We start from the raw sequence: 25584 nt of genomic DNA, 5'->3' as shown, positions 1-25584 counted from the left end.
TGATTGCAGGATTTGCAGAGCATGTGTACTGTCAAATGGATGTAGACAAGTATTTTCCAAATTTTTTCATGTTTATAATCAAGGTTCTCAAGTTATCTAATGCACTTGCACAAGGTAAGACCCATTCTGTTTCGATAAAGATCTAGATTATCAATGAGATTATTGTGACTGGGAGCTGCCATTGTGTTTGAAGCAAATGCCTGTGATAAAAAAGCTGGAATCTAATTGGTCAGTAGGGGGGACAAAGAGGAGACATAACTTGTAATAACCACTGGTGGCGCTTTGATCGGGCCACGAGATTCCAGCCTAGTTTGACAAGGGTTGAAACTGGACAGTCTGTTAACTACCTTGCCTAGAGAAGATGCTGATTGGCTGATGAGAAAGGTCACCTAATACAACTCCCTAAGGTGATATATATGTGACCCCTTTTGGCCATGTTTCTTTCAGATGACAAAGGTTTTAGAAAAGAGAGAGCTTAGCCCAGCATTTTGAAAGAAACAAAGACCTGCTGAATGCTTGTGAGGAATGCTGTTGTAATTTCATGGTCAGCACCCTTGCTTGGGATTCTGACCTCGTGACGTGCATCAAATCATTTGCGCACCATGATTCAAAACATGAATACATTTGGAAAATATCTGTTGACGCCCAGCTGAATGTACACATGCTTTGCAAATCCTGCAGTCGACCAAAATAGACTTTTAAGGCCAGCCAAAATGTAACCTTGGAATTCCAGCCTAGTGTTCGGCAAGGGTGGAAACATGACTTGCAAGTCAGTTAGCTCTCTTGCCTTGGGAAGATGTCTACCAGTACGAATTATCTATCGCTTACAGGCTGAAGTGAGATAGTTGAGATATTGCTAACTATCATGGTTAAACCTTTTAGGCTACTAGCCCAAACTTAGCTGTTTTGTCCATTTCAGTGTGATATGGACTTTTATGTGTAAAATGTGTAGACCAAAATAAAGTCTGAGGTTCATCATCGGATAAAGTATCTGAAACCTAAACTCAATAATATTTAATCAGTTGAAGAGATATCAGTCTGCCATGAGAAGGCCAGGTCGTAACCTTTGGTGAAAATATGTGAAGAAGAAATGTTTCCTAACATTGTATGCTCAACAGGCTCTGCAGGACAACGCCGAGTTCCTGGAGGCTGAGAGAGGCATGCTGATTGACACGCTGCGAGACTCGGAGGAGAAGATCCGCTCCACGTTCCTGCAGTTGAACCAGCAGCAGAAGACCCTAGCTGACACACAGGTCCAGTTCCTTCAGTACCAGACCACCATACAGGGGCTAGAGTGAGTCATTCACACACAGTTCACTGATTATGTTTCTACGTTTGTCCGCACCATACCCGTGCTCGTGGGTTTCACCGAAGTGGTTAACGTCTGATACCTCCTTCACTTCAGACTTTCCTCCAACATCAAGTTTGTTTGTTTGTTTGTTTGTTGTTTAACGCCGCAATCAGCAATATTCCAGTTATATGATGGCGGTCTGTAAATAATGGAGTCTGGACTAGACAATCCAGTGATTGCTATCATGAGCATCAATCTACTCAATTGGGATACGATGACATGCATCAACCAAGTCAGCGAGCCTGACCACCTGATCCTGTTAGTCGCCTTTTACAACAAGCATAGTCGTCAGTTAGGGCAAGCATGGGTTGCTGAAGACCTATTCTCTACACGAATCTTCACAGGTCTCCAAAATCCAGCTGAAAAGCTGTGTAGCTTTGGTAACCATATCTCTGTCAATCACTGGATTGTCCAGACTTTATTATTTGCAGAGCGCTGTCATATTGCTGGAATATTGCTGAATGTGGTGTTACACAACAAACACTTGTTATGCAACAAGACAACCAATGGTGACACTCATACAACATATAGATCAGGATTTATCTAGCTTTCCAAACAAAGTACCAGGCAAATTAAGAAAAATCATTACTTATTTTAGTAACAAATGTTATATTTGGGATAACACTTTCTTAGTAAAGAACAGAATCTCGTACTTTTTTGGTTTGAGTCCCGTTAGGGATTCGAACCCACACTTGCCAGAGTGAGGCACCTAATCGCCAGCACACAAAGTCAGCTATCTAACCCACTCAGCCACAATGAAAGTCCGACAACTGGTAGTCTAGATCACATACTTTGATGGGACTCAACCCAAAAAAGTACGAGAATCTGTACTTGACTAAGAAAGTGTTATCTCAAATATAACATTTGTTACATTTGACCACTTTCTAAATGGCATTGTGTATTCATACTTTTTGTAGGTTTACTAAGTTCTGAGATATTCGAACATTGAATTTGGACATTGCATTCAATACAGTCATGTTAGAATAAGCTTTAAAGCCTTACCTCTACAAAGCCGTATCATAAGTTATAACTATAGCAGCATAAATAGGGAAATGTTGAATTCCAATTTTGAAATTTGTACTGTCATTTGCTGCAGACCTGGCTCAGAATATCGGCCTCTAAAGAAGTTCAGATAACTCCTTGTAGATGGTAGCCACATCCCTTCAGAATTGACTTCTGAGTAGTATAAAGTTCTGTTACCCTCCGTGACTCCCGAACGGCAGGGAGAATGGTGGATGAACCCCCTGCTGTAGTGTGTTACTTGTGCTTGATAGAGAGGAGCTGTCAAGGACCAGACTTGAGCTGGACACAACCCGGCGGGAGACGCAGATGATGATGTTGCAGCAGCGTGGGGAGCTGCGTGAGTGTGGGGAGGCAGTGATGGGGCTGGAGAAGAGGATGTGCACCATCCTAGGGGTCCTCAGGAAGAAGGTGGGCGTGGAGGTGAGCACACGAACAGCCAATGTAGTCAAGGCAGGCTTGATTTAGTGATGTAAAACATGCACCAGTGCAAGATATTATAGAAAAGTTCAACCTAATATTTATGTCTAAATGCAATCAAATAGTGTCCTACCAACCCTTACTTTTCCACACAAATATCTTTGAACACACTCGATACCTCTAAGCTTTATACTACATCACTAATCCTGTGTTGTGTTATTTGTCATGCATTCTTGGGCTTGTCATCAAACTTCAAGATTACATGCACTTGTTCTTTGTACATTTTGCAACAGTACAACATCATTATTTCATGTAAAGTCATGAGTCATCAGAGATTTGAGATTTTATTTATTTACACTAGTTTATGCATCTATATTTCAACTTAAGCAAATATTTGGGACCAGGGTGCAAACTGGTTTTGTTTGGTGTAACTCGGTTTTCATGTCAACATGCCCGTGGTGCAAGTTCCTTAAATCGAGCCCTGCAAGGGTAAGGGCCCTGAGTCACAGATTCAAAGTTGGCACTGAGGTATAAAATTTACCAAAGTGAGATAACAACCTTGCCAACCTCAGTGAGGACTGCACAATGCTTATCATACTTATCAGTGTCTTGACTAAAAGGCAAGATGTTCGTGGTCATTACCCAAATGCAAAAAAATGAAAGATTTATTGTATTTCTACTTTTCAACCTGAGCAACAAACCTCAATGAAGCCAGGACTGTCCTGAACATTTTTTGCTTCTGCATTTACAAATGTCTTTGCAAAGAAAATACATACTTTCAATCAATACATTACCCCTAGCTTCATCATCACATAGATGTAAATGACTTTCTTCTTTTCAGACAGAAGAAGAGAGAATAGATGCTCCAGCACATTGTAACGTTTCCTCCGAGTCTCTCGTGTCTAAGGTGCTTCATGCTGTCAACTCATCTGTAGACACATCACAGGCGACGGATGCCTCATTCAGCTGGAGCAAGTCCCGACCTCCAAGTCAAGAAGCCAGTCCCAGTGTGGAGGAGACGTCTCATACCGGATCTTCCACCGACAGTGGATATATCAACTCCTTCACTAGTCCTGGAGAGGCAAGCAGGGCCAAGTTAGGCTTTTCACAAGCTAGTGCCTTCGTCCCAGTGAAGAGTTTACCCAAATCAGAACCCGATGAAGATGCAGATAGAATAGAGATGCCAGATGATGGAGAAAATCAGGGGTCCATTGTCAGACAAATCACAGGTCTAAGTGAGGTTCTGTCCGAGATTGTCAGCATGGCCAATATTTTGGAGAAAGCTTCCGAGTTGTCTCTTCAGGATCTCAAGGGAGACAAGTGAGTGGACATTTTGGGAAAATAAATTCTTGGCTATTTTATGTGATCACTTGATGTGACCCAAGGGGTCGTTTCTTTGTTTGATCCTTATTAATTGTCTTCAAAAACATTGTTGGAGATTGAACAAATGTCAAAAACAGTTTCCGCCACGTCTGCAGGTTGCCTTGTCTGTATGTTGCAGCTGTCTGCTGCGGGAGAAGGTGTGTAGTTTGGAGGGCGAGGCGTGGAGACTGCAGCAGGACCGTGGCGCCAAGACGGAGGAGCTGACCGAGGCCAACACGTTGGTGGAGGAACTGAAGGACAGGATCAGGGACATGGGGGATCGAATCATCTCACTCTCAGACTACCAGTTTGAAAATAAGGTAGGATTCTGACACACACTTGTCACTGACTAAATGAATGCATTTATTCAAAAACATGGGAGGTGTACAGAAGCCTATGATTGTGGGTTTGAATCCCAGTTCCTCCTGATTTTGTTTCTAGGTTTGTCAGCACCTTACCCATGCTCTGAGGCTTGCCTCCCTTTAGGCTCTCCTTCCTCATTAAGCTGACGTGCGGTGATATAAATAGAAATTAGAATACTATTAAAAGTGGTGTTATACCCAACTCACTCACTAACATACATGGAAATTAGTTTTTTCATCTGGAAACTGATCCTAGCAGTGAAATTAAGAATGAAAGTCAAGGGGGTACTTGTCATAACCCTAAAGTTATTGGTTGAAAATTCATGGGATCCCAGATTCAATACTAAAAAACCTCCAGGACACATTTAACTTCGAATCTTGCAAGTAAACCTTTAAGTATGAAATAATTTCGTTTAATATTAAGCTGAGCCTGTAAGGTGGCCTGTGGTCCACAGCAATGCCTCTGTCCAATAGTTGTGCAAAAATATTTGTGGGTTCAAATTCAAGATTTGCCCTCAGTGTCTACGTAGGTTTGACGTGAGGTTGATCTGCTTGGTTTCAGAGGATGCATCAAGAGGTGATGCAGTTGTTGGGGGATGTGAAACGGCTGGAAGGGGAGAAGGAAATCCTGGAGGAGCAGCTGGCAAACCCGACCCCACACCGCCCTGGCCTCACCGACACCCCCGGGCACACCATGCAGGGACAGGTGATCTCACTCAAGAAAAAGGTGAACAGTGCGGGACATCACTGAGTAATAAGAATTCATCATCTACTCCATTCACAGCTTCATCTTTCAACCCAAGCTTATAAGGGGCGAAGATACGGGTTAGAATAGGTCTTCAGCAACCCATGTTTGCTGTAAAAGGCGACTATGCATGTCGTGAGGGGCACCTAATGGGATCGGGTGGTCAGACTCGGTTACTTGGTTGATGCATGTCAGCGTATCCTTATTGCGTAGTTCGATGCTCATGATCTCAATCACTGGATTGTCTGGTCCAGACTCGATTATTTACAGTGCACGACAGCCTTTGAATTAATTGAGGGTGTTCTTGAACTTGTTTGAGTAGTGTATGCATCTAAAATGGTTTGAAAATGTACTTTTTCAAGCCTCTTATCTTAATTTATTCAAATATACTTTTTGAGGATGAGTATCCTTTTGCTCCATTTTGACATTTTTGATGATTGAATATGTTTCCTTAAAATGTTAGACGCAAAGTATTCATCTTTTGTATGTTATTGCTGAGATATATAGAGTATCATGACAGTACTTAGAGGATATTATAAGGCAGTTTTCTTATACCAAATATCAACCCAAGACCCCCAAAATCAGAATTTTGGTTTCAGGTATAAAATGAAAACTGCCTTATAATAGCCTTTTTATCATATATCATAATAATAAATTTGAAAATGCATCTATTTGTAAGTGAATGCAATACATTTTCACCTTGTTTGGAAGACATTGTCGGGAGATAACAAGTCAAGCAGACAGCAAACCAAGGGATGCATCTAATTACTTATCACCTGGGTTGATATTGATCACCCATTCAACATGCAATGATGAGCCATGTCTGCCCAGCAAGAGGTGTAATGCGGGTCACGTTATTACACCCCGTGATAAGACTCTCTACATGCTGGCACTATAGTACATTCAGAATACCTCGTATTGTTGACAAGTAGATATAAGTATTGTTACTGTACTACTCCATTCCTAGTAGCATTGCCAGATGTTATTGTTTATTTCATATCTTCTCTGACTACCGTATTAATGTAATAACATGTTATTTTCGTTATAGAATCAGCAGCTTTTAATCCAGTTGAACGATGAGAGAGATCGTTACCAGGAAATGGGGAGCAAGGCAGCTCGCAAAGTAAGCATGGCCATAATACAGTCAAGTCTTGTTAATCCAATCGGTTTTATCCGACATTAATGATGGGAACTGATTAAATCTACTTAGACCCATTAATCTGACAGTCTCACACTCCGACTACGATACACCTAATTTGCAACGAATTACAGAAATCACTCATTAATCAGTCTTATTAATCTGACACAGTGATCGGCGTACTCTGTGGTCATCTGCCCGTGTTTTGATGCGAGATGAGTTGGCCTATAGCTACATATTGCAACAGCTGCAGGGCTAAACTTGCACAACAATAAACAATTAATGCTTTAAGTAAACAAAACAGGATTATCACATGCTTAGATTAGCTCAGTATAATTAAAATCAGATACAAGTTTTCACTACCGCTGACATCCCATGACAGGTCACATCAGAACGACCTTTCGCGAACTTTGACCAACCAATGAAATGACTAACAGGAAGTCAACATTAGCCACTAAGAAAGCAACTTTCTTTGAGCTTTGCGGCACTAGTTTCCATTCCTGACTAAGCCTTTTTTTAGATATTTTGAGTCAGTCGTACAGCCCTTACCGTAGTTTTGTGTTTAGCTTTCAAATTTGCATGATTAGAAAACATTCCGCAAACAACATAACATTACAATATGAATATTTCATTTTTCATTACAATGTCTTTGTATTGTTATCTATCGTGAAGTTGTCTGATTTTCGATCACGAATGCTGATACAACTTAATCTCGTTTATCATACTCATTAATCCAGCATAATCTTATGCAACCTACCATGTCGTATTAACGGGACTTGACTGCATTGTAGAAATATTCTATAACCTTCACACCACATTAATGGATGTACACAGTATTAGCTGAGCGTGACTTCGTGTCATAAAAGTAGCATATAAATGGTATTATGAGAACCTTTGGGAAGTATTATACATATTAGTTATTCCTGATATGTTATCCCCATGGATGACTCTAGGAACTTAGTGATTCTCCCATCATTTCAGATGAAGATCCTTGAAGACAACTGGAAGAAAGCAGAAGCTGAAGTGTTTCGGTTTGATGAACTGGTGGACGCGATACAGAAGGTAATCCTTGACCCTGCAACCCCTCCTCTCTCTCCCCCCCCCAACACACACACACACACACACTATGAAATGGTATCTGTACTTTTCAGCAGCTGTATTATTTTTTTTATGCCACATGTTACATAACACTGCATTGATCAACATTTGAAACTACAGCTTCCTTGATAAATGCTGTAGTGCCCAGTACAAAATAGTTTTCTTCTTGTTAATCATCTACTTCATTTTACTTATTTGAAACTGTTTTATGTGTTTTTGGATGCAAAATTTACAATATTGTTGCACTCAACATTTAGCAACCCTCAGTATTTTCAGTGTCATAAAATCATAACCTTCTTTCGTATGTTATGTATCGATGCAGAAAACAAGAGTATGGTAGATCTGCTATACTATTTCTTGAATTTGAGTGAATACATTGATATGGTCTCAAGGATTATGCCAACATTAAGCCAACACAGCATATGTTACAACTCTCCATTTTTTCTTTCTTTCAGATTTTGGATGACAATTGCGAATTCATCTCCCGGAACCCTGAGCTGCTTCATCTGATGAAGGTCATCAAAGGGGAGGATACCATCCATGCCTGGCATCATCAGGAGGGTGCCTCACTCACAGGACCCATTCTGAGACCCTCACTTCCCAAAATGCCAAAGTTTTAATTCCTAGTGCTAACCTTGCTTTTTGGCATACTTTGTATATATATAAAACTCGAAGAACTCACTGTACATGATGTGCAGTAATTTCAAAATCTGTAACCAAGAAAGTAGGTTTTAACTTTTTTTCAAATCTTGTGATAAATTCGTCAGGGACAATTAAATACTTACATATCTATACTTTGATGAAAAGGTCATGTTGGAAACTTGCATATATACAGGCAACTGTTAAATATATTGTTCCCTTTTTTAAACTTTTAAAATCCAAAAAAATCTTTATTCCACTAGAAACATGTAAATATATGATTATCACAGTGATTAAGACCATAAGACTATGAAAATAAATATTAATTCTGTGGTGTTCTGTGTTGTCACATCCTTGGTTAGTTGTAGAACTAGTTGTGACCTAGGTGTCCTTCAACAGTATACAGCATCCCGGTATCACCATCTTCCTTCACGAAGTTAGTAAAATAACGATCATAACATAATACGGTAACCAGAATTTGTGCGTTTTGTAACATATATATATATCCACATTCTACAAGACCATTGAACGTCAACATGTCAAACACATTGGGGTCTTCAAATTACCTGGAATTCACTTTTCAACACGTCGCTATATGGCTGAAATAATGCTGATGCGACGATGCCTTCTTCATTTGGGCAGTAAACAAACAGTTATGTGGCAAAGTGTCACGTTAAATTCTCAAATCAAAATCCTCACAAATATATTCTAGGGATGAGCAAAGTCCATTCTACCCACCTTTTAATATTGAACTGAACAACAGTCACATACTTCTTTGTTCACACACTAGGCTATAGAATAGAACAAAGAAATCAATAATTTTCAAATATTTTTATTTTTGAGTGAAATGAAAGACTATATGGTTCAGATGCAAATACACAATGAATTGCACAAGTGTTTTAAAGCTTACTTGCAACATCGCAACATTTAATTACTGATGTTTGATAATATTGCTGTCACTGACAAAAGATGCATAGATTAGCAAATTAGATCTATAACTGAACAAATCAAGTTCATGATTTTGGCAATCTTGTTTAGAATCCAAAAATTCTTTTGAAAATTAGCATTGCACATCGCATTTTGTGTCTTCAGAGTACAAATACCACAGATTCACATTGATATATAAAATCTCAAATATGGCACCTCATTTCTTGACAATGCTTATTCAGCAGCTGTCAAATATTGTTTCACAGATATCTAGTCTCTAACAATCTAAGAAATAATGCTTAAATATTCATATCACTGATTCGGCACGATATTTTATGTAACAGGTGAAAAAATCCATTGAAAATACCACAGCAACATTCCAGTCCCTAAACAAAGTCAAGACAACTGAGAATGGTCTTAAAAGACAAAAACAAGGCTAGGTGGAATGGTATGAATACTATTTACTTTGAAAAGACACAAATGTAAAACTATTTCCAAACCAATCTTAATGATCAGTGAAAAGAGCAGTAATACAGATTCAAAAGTTGAAAACATTCTCTGAAACGTGTGTATCACAATGTGACATTGATCATATCAGGAACAGCATCAACTTTCAGGGGCCGAAATGTTTCTTCGACAGAGCCATAACATTAGTTATTACTATAATATATATGAATTGGGCAATTTGTCATTTCAATTTGGGAATTTGCTTCAGACTTGGGGCCGAATATCAAACTCGGATCAGGTTAAGATATGGTTACAATGTGTGACCTAGCTGTGTGTTGTACCCTGAAGGAGTGGCTGCTCATGCTATCGACCACTGGTGTCACTCACATCTATGAAGCTGCATCAAGCATAGAGCAAATAAACATACAAGAAATTGGAATAATGGTGTGCATATATTAAAATTATCCATACATGAGTTCAAACAGCACTTGCACGATATGTAAAATATTATAAATAGCATAATCAATATGTTCAAGCAAACCACCCAGGAGATCTGAAATCCAACATCACTTACTGAAAAGTAAATAGAATATTTTGGCACATATATTAGAGAAATATACCTGCAGCTTGCCTCATCTACTAGGGGTTTTAAGTGTAAGGCACAACCCGTACATCATGCTCACAAATATAGCCGGACAATCTTTAAGTTTTGGCATTTATACATTTGGTATATATATATACTTTTAAATATGCTGATGAGTATCACTGAAGCATTTGGTGCTTTGGAGTTCTGCTATTTTAGCGCTGACAAAGTCTATGACTTGTGGGATTTTCCAAACAGGCTTTTCTTGTTGGGTTTGTCTTGACCAGCCTGTAACAAATATCAAAGTTTATATTATATTAGACATATAGATATAGACATAAATAAAACAATATAACAGCAGAGCTCTTGAATCCAAAATGCTAAGACTCCGTGATATGTTAGTGATGCTAGCATCCAGTCTAAACAGGCAAAAGGTTCAAAATTTCATTAAGATCATCCTGCATGGTCTGTCAAAATGTTCTATCTCAATGTTGGAAATTAAATGGGGTCCTTGGAAGTTTGTTACTATGGTATAAAATCTAGCAACCCCTAAATCTAAAACTTAAACATAAGGGCTACAACAAGGACCCCTTTGACTTCCATGCTTAATTTTGAATCTGTCCTAAACACAACTATGACTCACAAGTAGTTTTGCTCCCAGCAGCATCTGCATCTTGGCCTTGTCTTCTTCCTGCTGGACATCGGTCAGCGGCACATCGTCACCAGCCCGTGACTTCATGTGCAGCTTCTGCTTGATAGCCTACAACAAAGAACACCGTTTGTAAACCTCCGGTGATGTCATAACACTGTTCTGTAGTGGGTTTGGGTGGTGGGGTAGACCATTCCTCACATGGGTACAATGTGTGAAACCTATTTCTGGTATACCATGATACTGCAGGAATACAACACTCACTCACTAACTAGCATGTTTTCTTCTTTGAACAAGTTGAAAGCCAGGAGAGACTTTAACATAGGGAGGTTTTACTTTCCCAATAAGACCTGATTTGAGGTTTTACTTTTGAACTAATTTAGCTAATTGGAAATATAATGTTGATTTTTGGCTGGTTAAACGTCAAGATTTTTTGTTCACATAAAAATTCCATGGTGTGAATCAAAACTGCAACCGCAATTTTAGCATTGTCGCTCAGTCTTCCCACTGTGCCACGGGAGGGGATGAAGTAAAGGTTCGCTGAACACATGCATGTGCAATGCTGATGCTGTGTGTGCTGGCATATTAATTAGCATAAGATTTTAAACCTATGTATCAAACAAATACAGCACATTTGATTAAAGGACCAATGAAGATCTGGGTTAGAATAGGCTTCAGCAGACCAATGCTTGCCGAAAGAGGCGACTGCTTGTCTTAAGAGGCGATTAATGGGATCAGGGGTCAGGCTCAGTGACCTGGGGGGGCACGGGTGGCCCAGTCATCTAAGGCGCAGCGACTCGCTGTGCAGAGTTGCGTCCCTTGGGCACGCCAGAAATCTATGATTGTGGGTTCGAATCCCAGTTCGCCCCGATTATGTTTCTAGGTTTGTCAGCACCATGCCCGTGCCCATGGGTTTCACCGAAGTGGTAAACGTCTGAGACCTGCATCACTTCGGGCTTTCCTCCCACATTAAGCTGACACGCCGTGATATAACTGGAATACTGTTAAAAGCGGCGTTAAACCCCACTCACTCACTCACTTACTCGGTGACCTGGCTGATGTATGTCATCGTATCCCAATTGCGTGGATCGATGCTCATGATATCAATCACTGGATTGTCTGGTCCAGACATATTTTTCAAACTGCCGTCACATGCAAAATTGCTCAGTGCAGCGTTAAACAACAAACAAACAACAAAACCGGATTACCGGGTAATGTGTGTATTAATCTGAGAAGATGTCAGTTTATAAGTCGGTTCCAGCCACATCACCGGTCTGTCGTGACCAGACTGCTACAGCACCTACCTGTGACAACAGCGTCCTCTTGCTGTGGTTCTTGAGAGCCATGAGGAGATCAAACCAGGTCCAGATACAGTTGTGGTATTCCATGGTGGGCAGAACAAAGCTGAAGTCGTGGACGTCTTCGATGTTCTTGTCCTTCTGGCCCTGACATACATACAGACAGAACAAACATTCATACACACACACATATGGGGAGGGGAGGCAATAGCATCAAGAGAGATGGAGACAGATTTTGAAACTGATGCACTGACAAAATCTTCATACTGATTAGGCTTGTGACTTATTACATTCATTTTATGAATTTCCAATCATCAGTGTTTAAAATACCCATCTGCCTGACAGTTCGAGATCGTCCATTTTGCTGACCGATGTCAGTTTTTAATAGTTGCACGCTCGATGGTCGGGCTATGATTGTATTCCCTAATCATCTAGTTATCATTCAATTCTCGACAGGAAACATTTTAACTGGTCTGGTAACTTTTCAAAGTTGCTAGTCCTGTTGTCTGACTGATGTTTGGGAATTTTATATTCTGCCATCATGCACTGTACCCACCTTGTAGCTGACCCTGAGATTGACCTCCGGGATCTTGGTGTACACGAATGTGTTGTTATTGGCTGCACGCTCCTGGAAACACAAGATAATGTCAACTTCACAAAAAACATGTATACCACTCAAAACAAGTTAAAGAACACCCGCAAATTGGTTGGTTGGTTTGTTGTTTAACGTCGCACTCAGCAATATTCCAGCTATATGACGGCGGTCTGTAAATAATTGAGTCTGGACCAGACAATCCAGTGATTGACATCATGAGCATCGATCCATGCAATTGGGATACGAAGACATGCATCAACCAAGTCAGCGAGCCTAATCACTCGATCCCGTTAGTCGCCCCTTACGACAAGCCTTTTACGGCAAGCATAGGAAAGACTTGGGTGATCCTTTTTTTTAGTAGTATAATTATTTTGTACATTTGAGACCTTTGAGCAATTTAATTTGGCCTCATTTGTTAAAGAGGCCAAAGAACTTGTTAAACTTCCTAAGGCATCGATGACATGCATCAACCAAGTCGGCGAGCCTGACCACCCGATCCCGTTAGTCGCCTTTTACGACAAGCAGAGTCACCTTTTACGGCAAGCATGGGTTGCTGAAGACCTATTCTACCCCGGATCTTCACGGGTCCCCGCAATTTGAAGGCTGTGTGTTGCAATACCCACCAGCTATGACAGATTAACACATGAAAAAAAATGGTTCTTCTTTAAATTCTGAGTAATTTTATGCTGATTTGAGCAGTGTTTCAGTTATATAACAGAATGCCAGCTTATAACATGGGAGTAAAACCCAAATAACTGGTGATGACAAGCAAAGGATCTTAATCAGGATGAATCTGGGATTCGAATCCTGGCATGCCAAAGGGATCTAGCTCTGAACACCATTCAATGACATCTATGCATGAGTAGTGTTAAATAACATAATGACATCACAATCAACTCCTCAACTCTTTACATTTCAAATATATTAATACTTGTCCAAGAGAGTTTAGAACTCATTGGCAAGCAAGATATATTTGATATCTAGAGTTGAGTGAGATTTAGATAAGTCAACATTCTCTATACCTTCTTTGAAGATTGCATATGTGACTTCAGATTTCACAAGATAAAGACTATACCAGATCTATCAAATTACGGTTAACAACAAACAAAGGATAATAATCAGGGCAAATCTGGGATTCAAATCCTGGAGTGCCAAAGGGATGCAATTCCGAAGACCATTCAATGGTGCCATTGACCGACCATCTATACATGACTAGCAGTAAATAACACAATGACTGTTTCCCACTAGGGCCATGCAAAAAACGTGCAACTGAAAGAGGTGACGTGACATTGGGTTTAACGTCACGTCCAGGATTATTGCACATATATAGCTACAGGCATGTACGTGTGTGTGTTTGTGTGGCTGCTTGTACTAGTCCGGACTGATGTCGATTCATAGTGCTAGCTCACTGAGATACCATGCCGCAGTTTAACATGAATACCCCACTCAGACACAGTATACTGACTCCAAGCCAACCAGTCCTTGTTTTAGCCCCTTCATGCCGAGCAACAGACAGGGTAACAACAAGTAACCATCTTTTAACGTCGTTTGGTATGACACCGCCGTGGATCGAACCCTGGACCTTCCCCTACCACTAGACCATGGAGGCGGTCCGCAGCTGAAGGAATACATGACATACACTAATCTATTTCTATTCAAAGTCCCCTACAAACATTTCTTATCAAGTATCCTTAATTTCTTCATGGACACTATGTTACATGAAATCTCAAATTCCCAGCAGTGAGGCCCCGCACAAACAAAGACACTACTGACCCTCATCTTGTCGATGTCGTCGGTGTTGCTGAACGATGGAGTCTTCTTCACCGGGGTCTCCTTCTCCTTCTTGGACTTCTTATCCGACTTCTTCTTTCCCTTCACTTCTTCTTCCTCTGAAGAGTCAATATACAACCAGAGTAACGCACATGCCAGTATACAGCGTCTACCTGTTTTATATTACTTGGAGCCGTCATATAGCTGGAATTTTGCTGAGTGCAGCGTTAAACAACAAAACAACAATTATATTACTTGGTCAAAGCCCTACAGTTCAGCAATGTTAAAATTTGGTTTTATGCCGCTTTCAGCAATTTTATTTTTTCACCAGTCACCAGGAATAATGTGGTCTTAGTCTATCAGATGTATCTCCAGTAGCCATGCAGCTTTTCATCACCAACATCCTAGCAGTCTTAAAACATCAAATTCAGTCTTTTTTTAAACCTGTTCAAAATGCAACAATCCAAGGGCATTTGGTAATTCAGTCAAGAGTCAGTACAGCCTGTCAACGGCTTGTAGCACTGCCCACACATGCTACAACTACAACTGCCTACCTTGCTGGTCATCCGTCTCGATGTTTTTGTCCGGGAAAAAGAAGCCCATGACCGCCTGGTAGAACTGGTACGTGAGTTGTATCTGTATCGGTACAACGTTCACCTCGAAGTGCTCCTTCACAGCGATGCCACCCACTAGAAGTACAATGTACAAGATGTAATACTCATCCATACAGACCCTACACAGGTGTGATACTTCAGAGACCCTACACAGGTGTGATATTTCAGAGACCCTACACAGGTGTGATACTTCAGAGACCCTACACATGTGTGATATTTCAGAGACCCTACACAGGTGTGATATTTCAGAGACCCTACACAGGTGTGATATTTCAGAGACCCTATACAGATGTGATATTTCAGAGACCCTACACAGGTGTGATACTTCAGAGACCCTACACATGTGTGATATTTCAGAGACCCTACACAGGTGTGATATTTCAGAGACCCTACAGACATGTGATATTTCAGAGACCCTACAGACATGTGATATTTCAGAGACCCTACACAGGTGTGATATTTCAGAGACCCTACAGACATGTGATATTTCAGAGACCCTACACCAGTGTGATATTTCAGAGACCCTACAGACATGTGATACTTCAGAGACCCTACACAGGTGTGATATTTCAGAGACCCTACACATGTGTGATATTGCAGAGACCCTACACAGGTGTGATATTTCAGAGACCCTACACAGGTGTGACATTTCAGAGACCCTACACAGGTGTGATACTTCAGAGACCCCTACACAGGTGTGATATTTCAGAGACCCTACACAGAGGTGTGATATTGCAGAGACCCTACACAGGTGTGACATTTCAGAGACCCTACTCAGAGGTGTGATATTTCAGAGGCCCTACACAGGTGTGATATTTCAGAGACCCTACACAGAGGTGTGATATTTCAGAGACCCTACACGGAGGTGTGATATTTCAGAGACCCTACACAGGTGTGATATTGCAGAGACCCTACACAGGTGTGATATTTCAGAGACCCTACACAGGTGTGATACTTCAGAGACCCTACACAGGTGTGATATCTCAGAGACCCTACACAGGTGTGATACTTCAGAGACCCCTACACTGTGATATTTCAGAGACCCTACACAGGTGTGATATTTCAGAGACCCTACACAGGTGTGATATTTCAGAGACCCTACACAGAGGTGTGATATTTCAGAGGCCCTACACAGGTGTGATATTTCAGAGACCCTACACAGAGGTGTGATATTGCAGAGACCCTACACAGGTGTGACATTTCAGAGACCCTACTCAGAGGTGTGATATTTCAGAGGCCCTACACAGGTGTGATATTTCAGAGACCCTACACAGAGGTGTGATATTTCAGAGACCCTACACGGAGGTGTGATATTTCAGAGACCCTACACAGGTGTGATATTTCAGAGACCCTACACAGGTGTGATATTTCAGAGACCCTACACAGGTGTGATACTTCAGAGACCCTACACAGGTGTGATATCTCAGAGACACTACACAGGTGTGATACTTCAGAGACCCCTACACATGTGTGATATTTCAGAGACCCTACACAGGTGTGATATTTCAGAGACCCTACACAGGTGTGATATTTCAGAGACCCTACACAGAGGTGTGATATTTCAGAGGCCCTACACAGGTTTGATATTTCAGAGACCCTACACAGAGGTGTGATATTTCAGAGGCCCTACACAGGTGTGATATTGCAGAGACCCTACACAGGTGTGATATTTCAGAGACCCTACACAGGTGTGACATTTCAGAGACCCTACACAGAGGTGTGATATTCCAAAGACCCTACACAGGTGTGACATTTCAGAGACCCTATACGGAGGTGTGATATTTCAGAGACCCTACACAGGTGTGCTATTTCAGAGACCCTACACAGGTGTGATATTTCAGAGACCCTACACAGGTGTGATATTTCAGAGACCCTACAGACGTGTGGCATTTCAGATGCCCAACACAAGAGACCCTACACAGGTGTGATATTTCAGAGACCCTACACGGAGGTGTGATATTTCAGAGACCCTACACAGGTGTGCTATTTCAGATGCCCTACACAGGTGTGACATTTCAGAGACCCTACAGACGTGTGGCATTTCAGATGCCCAACACAAGAGACCCTACACAGGTGTGATATTTCAGAGACCCTACACGGAGGTGTGATATTTCAGAGACCCTACACAGGTGTGCTATTTCAGATGCCCTACACAGGTGTGACATTTCAGAGACCCTACAGACGTGTGGCATTTCAGATGCCCTACACAGGTGTGACATTTCAGAGACCCTACACGGAGGTGTGATATTTTGGAGGCCCTACACAGGTGTGATATTTCAGAGATCCTACACAGAGGTGTGATATTTCAGAGGCCCTACACAGGTGTGATATTGCAGAGACCCTACACAGGTGTGATATTTCAGAGACCCTATACAGGTGTGCTATTTCAGAGACCCTACACAAATGTGATATTTCAGAGACCCTACACAGGTGTGATATTTCAGAGACCCTACACAGGTGTGCTATTTCAGAGACCCTACAGACTTGTGATATTTCAGAGACCCTACACATGTGTGATATTTCAGAGGCCCTACACAGGTGTGATATTTCAGAGACCCTACAGACTTGTGATATTTCAGAGACCCTACACATGTGTGATATTTCAGAGGCCCTACACAGGTGTGATATTTCAGAGGCCCTACAAAGGTGTGATATCTCAGAGACCCTACACAGGTGTGCTATTTCAGAGACCCTACAGACGTGTGATATTTCAGACAGATGTGGTGTGACATCACAGGGAGGGCTGGTGAGAGCCTGACCTGGTGGCCTCTCGCTGCAGACAATCCTGAGCGTCATCATCCTCTTGTCCACATCTTTGTTCTGGCCATCTCGAGGCACAAGGACGTCCTGCAACACACACCCACACACTTCACTGGACATTGTCACAAACGTTTGCCCTTGAGAACAAATAGTTTCCAGTACAAAATTATTCCTCATAGTGAAGGTTTGACGTAAAATAACTGCACAGAATGAAGCTTCAGATTAATATGAATACTTGAAGGTCAACTGACTCAAGTGAAAATGTTTTGAGTGAGTGAGTGAGTGAGTCAGAGAGTGAAGTTTTACATTGTTTTTAGCAATGCTACAGCAATATCACGGCGGGGGACACCAGAAATGGGCTTCACACATTGTACCCCTGTGGAGAATTGAACCCAGGTCTTTGGCGTGATGAGCGAATGCTACCCACCACCCCCAGGGTGGAAATGGGAGGCCAGGTATCAGAAACAAAGAGCTTAGGATACACATAATCCTGACATGAAGGCGTCAATGACCTGGTGTGCTGGAAATCAGAAACACTATAGAAACTTATTAAGATGCTCAACTTGGGACAAAGTTCCAACTATAACAGTGATTAGCATAAGAAAAGATCCATCAGTCTGTGATGACACACTGCCACCTAATCCTCAGTTACCCTATTCCCTCGATTTAATGCTGGGCTCCAACAAATGCCAGGCCTCAATTAAACACCTAGTAGTTGTTGTGCATGGAATTCTCCCCATTACTATCTATGCAATTAAATGCTGGGGGTAAGGAGTGTCTGAAAGAAATGTACGCCCAGGCGTTTAATCTAGGAAATATGGTATGTTAACATCATCACAAGCATGTATCTCGAAAAGAGAGTGATCTAAAAACAAAACGTTATGTTATACTAAAACTAATTTTCATTTTACTTCATTGGAGGCGAAACTTTTTTTCCACAGGAGAATCACAACCCTGAATCATTTGTTTTTAGATTTCAGAGATTGAAGATGGGATACTTTAGGGCAGAATCAAAAAGGCTAGAGGGCAGTGTTTATGTTATGCTATTCATTGCCAACATGGAAATACTAGGGAATCTGCGTAAGCTGGTTGTTGAACAGTTTCTAAGAATTATTCTTCATGTGGTTTTTTACAAATATAAGTTGTAATGTAACGTATGTACCCCTATACAGGGGTTGTAAAACAATATATTGTATCTTGGGCCTCGTATCAGGATACGATACTGTATCGCTGTATCCTTACACCACTGTACCTCATGCAGAATTTAGTCAAGATCCCTAATACTGAGTTACACCAAAGAGTATTTGCCCTAACTGTATTAAGAGTTGTCTACCCTGCAAACAGCAGAGTTACCTACCTTATATATAGAACTTGGCAGGAGGTTTGTCATCCTCACCCATCCCAACTCCAGCTGATGTGTCCACGAGTCGTCATCCCTGTTGGTCTTGGTGTAGCTGAAACATCACACACAGCTAGAGCAACATCACACACAGCTACACCAACATCACACATAGCTACACCAACATCACACACATCTACAGCAACATCACACACAGCTACAGCAACATCACACATAGCTACAGCAACATCACACACAGTGACAGCAACATCACACACAGCTACACCAACATCACACACAGTGACAGCAACATCACACACAGCTACAGCAACATCACACACAGCTACAGCAACATCACACACAGCTACAGCAACATCATACACAGCTACACCAACATCACACACAGCTACAGCAACATCACACACAGATACAGCAACATCATACACAGATACAGCAACATCACACATAGCTACACCAACATCACACACAGCTACAGCAACATCATACACAGCTACAGCAACATCACACACAGCAACATCACACACAGCTACAGCAACATCACACACAGCTACACCAACATCACACACATCTACAGCAACATCACACACATCTACAGCAACATCACACACAGCTACAGCAACATCACACACAGCTACACCAACATCACAAATAGCTACAGCAACATCACACACAACTACAGCAACATCACACACAGCTACACCAACATCACACACAGCTACACTAACATCACACACAGCTACAGCAACATCACACACAGCTACACCAACATCACACACAGCGACACCAACATCACACACAGCTACAGCAACATCACACACAGTGACAGCAACATCACACACAGCTACACCAACATCACACACAGCTACACCAATATCACACACAGCGACAGCAACATCACACACAGCTACAGCAACATCACACATAGCTACAGCAACATCACACATAGCTACAGCAACATTACACACAGCTACAGCAACATCACACACAGTTACAGCAACATCACACACAGCGACACCAACATCACACACAGCTACACCAACATCACACACAGCTACACCAACATCACACACAGCTACACCAACATTACACACAGCTACACCAACATCACACACAGCTACAGCAGCATCACACACAGATACAGCAACATCACACACAGCTACACCAACATCACACACAGCTACACCAACATCACACACAGCTACACTAACATCACACACAGCTACAGCAACATCACACACAGATACAGCAACATCACACATGCTTCAGCAACAACACAGGAACATCACTTGCTACCATATTTCAACAGGTATCAAAACAGATGTTCCTTGGGTGGCACATTTGCTAATGGCAAATAAATCTTTTGATTCCTGAAATTATCCAGCACCCATCAGCACCCACAGATTCAAGACCAGCCATGGATCTGGATCATAATCCAGGGATCGACTTTGTAAGCAAGGATCCACACCATCATGGTTCGAGGACACGCACTCAGCCAAGTCACCATGCCCGACCACACAATCCATATGGTCATCTTTTACAACCAGTACTGGTTGCTGAGGACCTTCTCCAACACCATCCACAACAGCAAGAATACACAAACAAAGGTACGGGGAACAAGACTTGCAGGGGGAGTCCCTACACAAAGTTATGAGGAACAAGATTTGCAGGGGGAGTACTTACACAAAGTTACGGGGAACAAGACTTGCAGGGGGAGTACTTACACAAAGTTACGGGGAACAAGACTTGCAGGGGGAGTACTTACACAAAGTTACGGGGAACAAGACTTGCAGGGGGAGTACTTACACAAAGTTACGGGGAACAAGACTTGCAGGGGGAGTACTCACACAAAGTTACGGGGAACAAGACTTGCAGGGGGAGTACTTACACAAAGTTACGGGGAACAAGACTTGCAGGGGGAGTACTTACACAAAGTTACGGGGAACAAGACTTGCAGGGGGAGTACTCACACAAAGTTACGGGGAACAAGACTTGCAGGGGGAGTACTTACACAAAGTTAGGAGGAACAAGACTTGCAGGGGGAGTACTCACACAAAGTTATGAGGAACAAGACTTGCAGGGGGAGTACTTACACAAAGTTATGAGGAACAAGACTTGCAGGGGGAGTACTCACACAAAGTTACGAGGAACAAGACTTGCAGGGGGAGTACTTACACAAAGTTATGAGGAACAAGACTTGCAGGGGGAGTACTCACACAAAGTTACGGGGAACAAGACTTGCAGGGGGAGTACTTACACAAAGTTATGAGGAACAAGACTTGCAGGGGGAGTACTCACACAAAGTTATGAGGAACAAGACTTGCAGGGGGAGTACTCACACAAAGTTATGAGGAACAAGACTTGCAGGGGGAGTACTCACACAAAGTTATGAGGAACAAGACTTGCAGGGGGAGTACTTACACAAAGTTACGAGGAACAAGACTTGCAGGGGGAGTACTTACACAAAGTTATGAGGAACAAGACTTGCAGGGGGAGTACTCACACAAAGTTACGGGGAACAAGACTTGCAGGGGGAGTACTCACACAAAGTTACGAGGAACAAGACTTGCAGGGGGAGTACTCACACAAAGTTACGAGGGACAAGACCAGCAGGGGGAGTACTCACACAAAGTTACGAAGAGTGAGATCCGTGATCCCGAGCTGGCCGTCCTTCTCTGTGAGTCTCCACTGGGCAAACTTGAAGCACACCTCATTGAGTCGGTTGACCGTGGCCTGGGCTGTGGACAGAGAGGCAGGAGGCTGACCAGGGGCTCACACACTGATTGGTTGGTTGTTTTGTTGTTTAAAGCCGCACTCAGCAATATTCCAGCTATATGACGGCGGTCTGTAAATAATCGAGTCTGGACCAGACAATCCAGTGATAGATATCATGAGCATCGATCCACGCAATTGGGATTGATGACATGCATCAACCAAGTCAGCGAGTCTGACCACCTGATCCCGTTAGTCGCCTTTTACGACAAGCATAGTCGCCTTTTACGGCAAGCATGGGTTGCTGAAGACCTATTCTACCCCGGATCTTCACAGGTCGCTAACACACTGAAGGGCAATGGGTCATCCTCCTCATCAACACACAAAGCCACAGGAGTACAACATCTTAGAACTGTCTTACCTTTTTCCATCTTCATTTGAGCCTTTACTTGAAGCTGGCTTTCCTTGTAACAACTGAAAACAGAAAAGATATCCCCAAATACAGGTCCTGCAGATCTAGTAGAAGCATTTGAGACAGGGTTAAAATTTAGAACATGCTTTTCTACCTGAGCTTTATCCAGGACGTTTAAATCTATGCCTCAGAAGGGCTAGTTAAAAAATAATATATTTTTTTCATGTATTTATTTTAAACAGATCCGGTAGGGAGAAAGGATCTTTTCTTCTTTTGTCGGTTACAAATCTCTACAGTGAACATGCTTTTAACATCTGCACATATACTAGCTAATAAAAGTTCAGGATCATTGTTACTTTAAGGAAGAGGTGAGGTGAAATTGGGTTTAATGTCACGTCCAAGATTATTGCACTTATATAGCGACGTGCATGCACGTGTGTGTGTATGGCTGCTTGTACTAGACCGGACTGATGCCGATTTATAGTGCTAGCACACTGAGATACTATACCACAGTTTAACATGTAAACCCCACTCAGACACAGTACACTGTCGCCGAGCCGACGAGTCCTTGTTTTAGCCCCCTAATGCCGAGCACCAGACAGGGTAACAACAAGTACCATCTTTTAACGTCAATTGGTATGTCGCGGCCAGGGATCGAACAATTGGTATGACGCGGCCAGGGATCGAACCCCGGACCTTCTGCTCTCCGGGCGGACGCCCTACCACTAGACCACGGAGACGGTTACTATAAGGAAGAGAGTCTAAGGATGTCATCTTCTTATTTACTCCTTCATCAGGTGATGCAGGAGTCAGTATATACTCTGAAACATTGTGCCCCTCATAATAAAGAAGTTGATATCCATAAATTCTCTTCCTTATGTGTAACACATCTAAATGTTTGGTTTGTTGTTTAACGCCGCACTCCGCAATATTCCAGCTATATGACGGCAGTCGGTAAATAATCAAGTCTGGACCAGACAATCCAGTGATTGACATCATGAGCATCAATCCATGCAATTGGGATACGAAGACATGCATCAACCAAGTCAGCGAGTCTGACCACCCGATCCCGTTAGTCGCCTCTTACGACAAGCATTTTACGACAAGCCTTTTACAGCAAGTATTGGTTGCTGAATACCTATTATAATGACTTGACTATTACCGGTAATAGTTAATCTGTCACAGCATGACAGGTTAACCATACTCATATGAAAGAATTGGGTGTTCCTTAACTCTTTTTTTAGTAGTATATTTCCACGTCACTATTATGTCAATGGAATATTGCTAATTTTTTGTAATAGGAAAGACTAGGATGATCCTTTTTTTAGTAGTATAATTATTTTGTACATTTGAGTCCTTTAAGCAATTAAATTTGGCCTCATTTGTTAAAGAGGCCAAAGAACTTGTTAAACTTCTTGAGGGTGTCCAAAAATACAATACAACCTAGGTCATTAGGTCATTACAGACAAGCAATTAATTTGGTCACACCTTAAATGATTTGATAAAATTATTCAAACACTAAACTGACAGATACATAAACACCAAATTGGGAATTTTTTTAAAATAATCAAATTAAATAATTAATTTGCATTCTGCACTTTCCAATTTATAAATGCTCAAATATGCTTAAACCATGACAGATCTACAAAATAACCCAAGTTAATTGATCAGTAGGCACACGATTTTCATTTCAGTTCACTCGGAAGTACACAACCACATTGTATCATCCTACCAGGTACCCATTCACTGCTGGGTGACCAGAGGCATATTTGAATAAAGTCCCTTCCCTAAGGAGAGACCATATGTAATATGTGCTTCAGTATTCAGTCTGTTTTGAAAGGGCCATCACGTCTCCGTGAGCTACCCATGCGTATTTCCACTGACCTGATTCTGATGGACAGCTCCTCGTTGAGTTTGTTGATTTGTTCCTTGACAGAGTAAACTTCATGCTCCAAGATGTCACTCCGTTCCGACAAACTGGGGGACACAAACACATAATATATCTAATCCCAGCACTGATGTAAGATTGACACAACTTTCAAGGGAATAATCCACAATCCAAATCACAGGGCCCCTTACACAAAGCCTATGATTGTCATAATGTATTGCATCTTCTTGAGGCAAGTGCAAGACTGACTAAAAAAGTCCAGTTCCCACCCTTGATGAACTAGGCTGCAAATAAGGAGCCATATTTTGGCTGAACTAACGAGTTGATGCATAGTCCAATCAAAATTGTGTAATGAAACTGACATTCGGTTCGTAAACATGATTTCAATGTTGAGATCTCGGTCGACTGCAGCATTTACAAAATTAAATGGGCATTGACAGATATTTTCAAAATCTTTTCATGTTTTTAATTAAGGTGCTCAAGTGATTTGATGCACTTCACGAGGTAAGACCTGTTTTATTACAATATACATCTTGATCATAAATCAGATTGTTTTGACTGGGCGCAAATGTAAGTGATATGAGAGGTGGAATCTGATTGGTCAATAGGAGGGGCATAGAAGGGACATAACTCGTAATAGCCACTGATGGTGCTGGGAATGAGCCCAGAAATTCCAGCCTAGTTTGGCAAGGGTGGAAATTGGACTTTTAGAGTCAGTGAACTCATTTGCCTCAGGAAGATGCAATGTTAATGCAGCGGTGATGAATACCCCATTGAGGCCCAGAATACTGACTCCGAGCCGACCACTTATGGTTTTATCCCCTTAATGCCAAGTGCCAGGGAGGGTAATAACTAGTACCATCGTTTAATGTCTTTTGGTTTGACGCAGCTTGGAATCGAACTTGGCAGATGCTCAAGGCACTACACCCATGAGACGATTGTATGGATAATTGAGATAAGATTGTATTAACCCTAAGATGAGTGGCACAGGGCCCTTGTACAAAAACTGGCTACGGTACTTGTCCCAACAGATTCGGATGAATCAGCTTTTCAGATATTATCCGGTGTCCCCCGCCATGATATTGCTGGAATATTCCTAAACGCAGCGTAAAACCGTACTCACTCACTCAGATATTATCCTTAGCAAATATTGAGTATTATATAACAAACTTCTTTTTCCTGAGAACCATTAGAATAAATATTAGAACTGTGATTTCAGTTCTTTTAATCTATTTTGATACATGATCTACATCCAAACTTACTCATCTTCAGAAGGACATTCCTCCAGGTCCTTGTGTATCATGTAGAGATCCCGCTCTAATTTCCGCTGCTGCAACACCTGACTCCTGCAACACAACACAAGACTGTTACCTGACCAGTCCCTGAAGCTGTAGGATGAAGTGTAACCTGACCAGTCCCTGAAGCTGTAGGATGAAG

The 25584-nt window shown here is 41.8% G+C and overlaps 2 protein-coding genes across 3 annotated transcripts in view; one reads left to right on the top strand and one right to left on the bottom strand.

Moving 5' to 3' along the window:
- LOC139455800 (myosin-11-like) overlaps positions 1-8389 on the top strand; it is a 28187-nt gene extending 19798 nt beyond the window's left edge. Inside the window, exons 16-23 of the mRNA XM_071237349.1 lie at positions 1119-1294; positions 2626-2794; positions 3633-4111; positions 4293-4473; positions 5078-5242; positions 6309-6383; positions 7380-7460; positions 7952-8389. Coding sequence (XP_071093450.1) covers positions 1119-1294; positions 2626-2794; positions 3633-4111; positions 4293-4473; positions 5078-5242; positions 6309-6383; positions 7380-7460; positions 7952-8116 — 1491 coding nt within the window. The 3' untranslated portion in view covers positions 8117-8389. The remainder of the gene's footprint in view (positions 1-1118; positions 1295-2625; positions 2795-3632; positions 4112-4292; positions 4474-5077; positions 5243-6308; positions 6384-7379; positions 7461-7951) is intronic.
- A 596-nt stretch (positions 8390-8985) lies between these two features.
- Positions 8986-25584, bottom strand: part of LOC139456499 (protein hobbit-like) — an 86618-nt gene continuing 70019 nt past the window's right edge. For both annotated transcript variants that reach the window (XM_071238246.1, XM_071238247.1), the window contains 12 exons: positions 25410-25493; positions 24144-24236; positions 22269-22321; positions 21762-21873; positions 19136-19232; positions 17778-17865; positions 14959-15093; positions 14408-14523; positions 12596-12667; positions 12046-12186; positions 10736-10852; positions 8986-10380 (listed from right to left, as the gene is read on the bottom strand). In XM_071238246.1, coding sequence (XP_071094347.1) covers positions 10324-10380; positions 10736-10852; positions 12046-12186; positions 12596-12667; positions 14408-14523; positions 14959-15093; positions 17778-17865; positions 19136-19232; positions 21762-21873; positions 22269-22321; positions 24144-24236; positions 25410-25493 — 1165 coding nt within the window. In that variant the 3' untranslated portion in view covers positions 8986-10323. The remainder of the gene's footprint in view (positions 10381-10735; positions 10853-12045; positions 12187-12595; positions 12668-14407; positions 14524-14958; positions 15094-17777; positions 17866-19135; positions 19233-21761; positions 21874-22268; positions 22322-24143; positions 24237-25409; positions 25494-25584) is intronic.

This window comes from Haliotis cracherodii, unplaced genomic scaffold (assembly GCF_022045235.1).
Source record: "Haliotis cracherodii isolate W230 unplaced genomic scaffold, xgHalCrac1.p SCAF_11, whole genome shotgun sequence".
NCBI classification, from domain to species: Eukaryota; Metazoa; Mollusca; class Gastropoda; order Lepetellida; family Haliotidae; genus Haliotis; species Haliotis cracherodii.
This window is presented reverse-complemented; position numbering and strand designations above follow the sequence as displayed.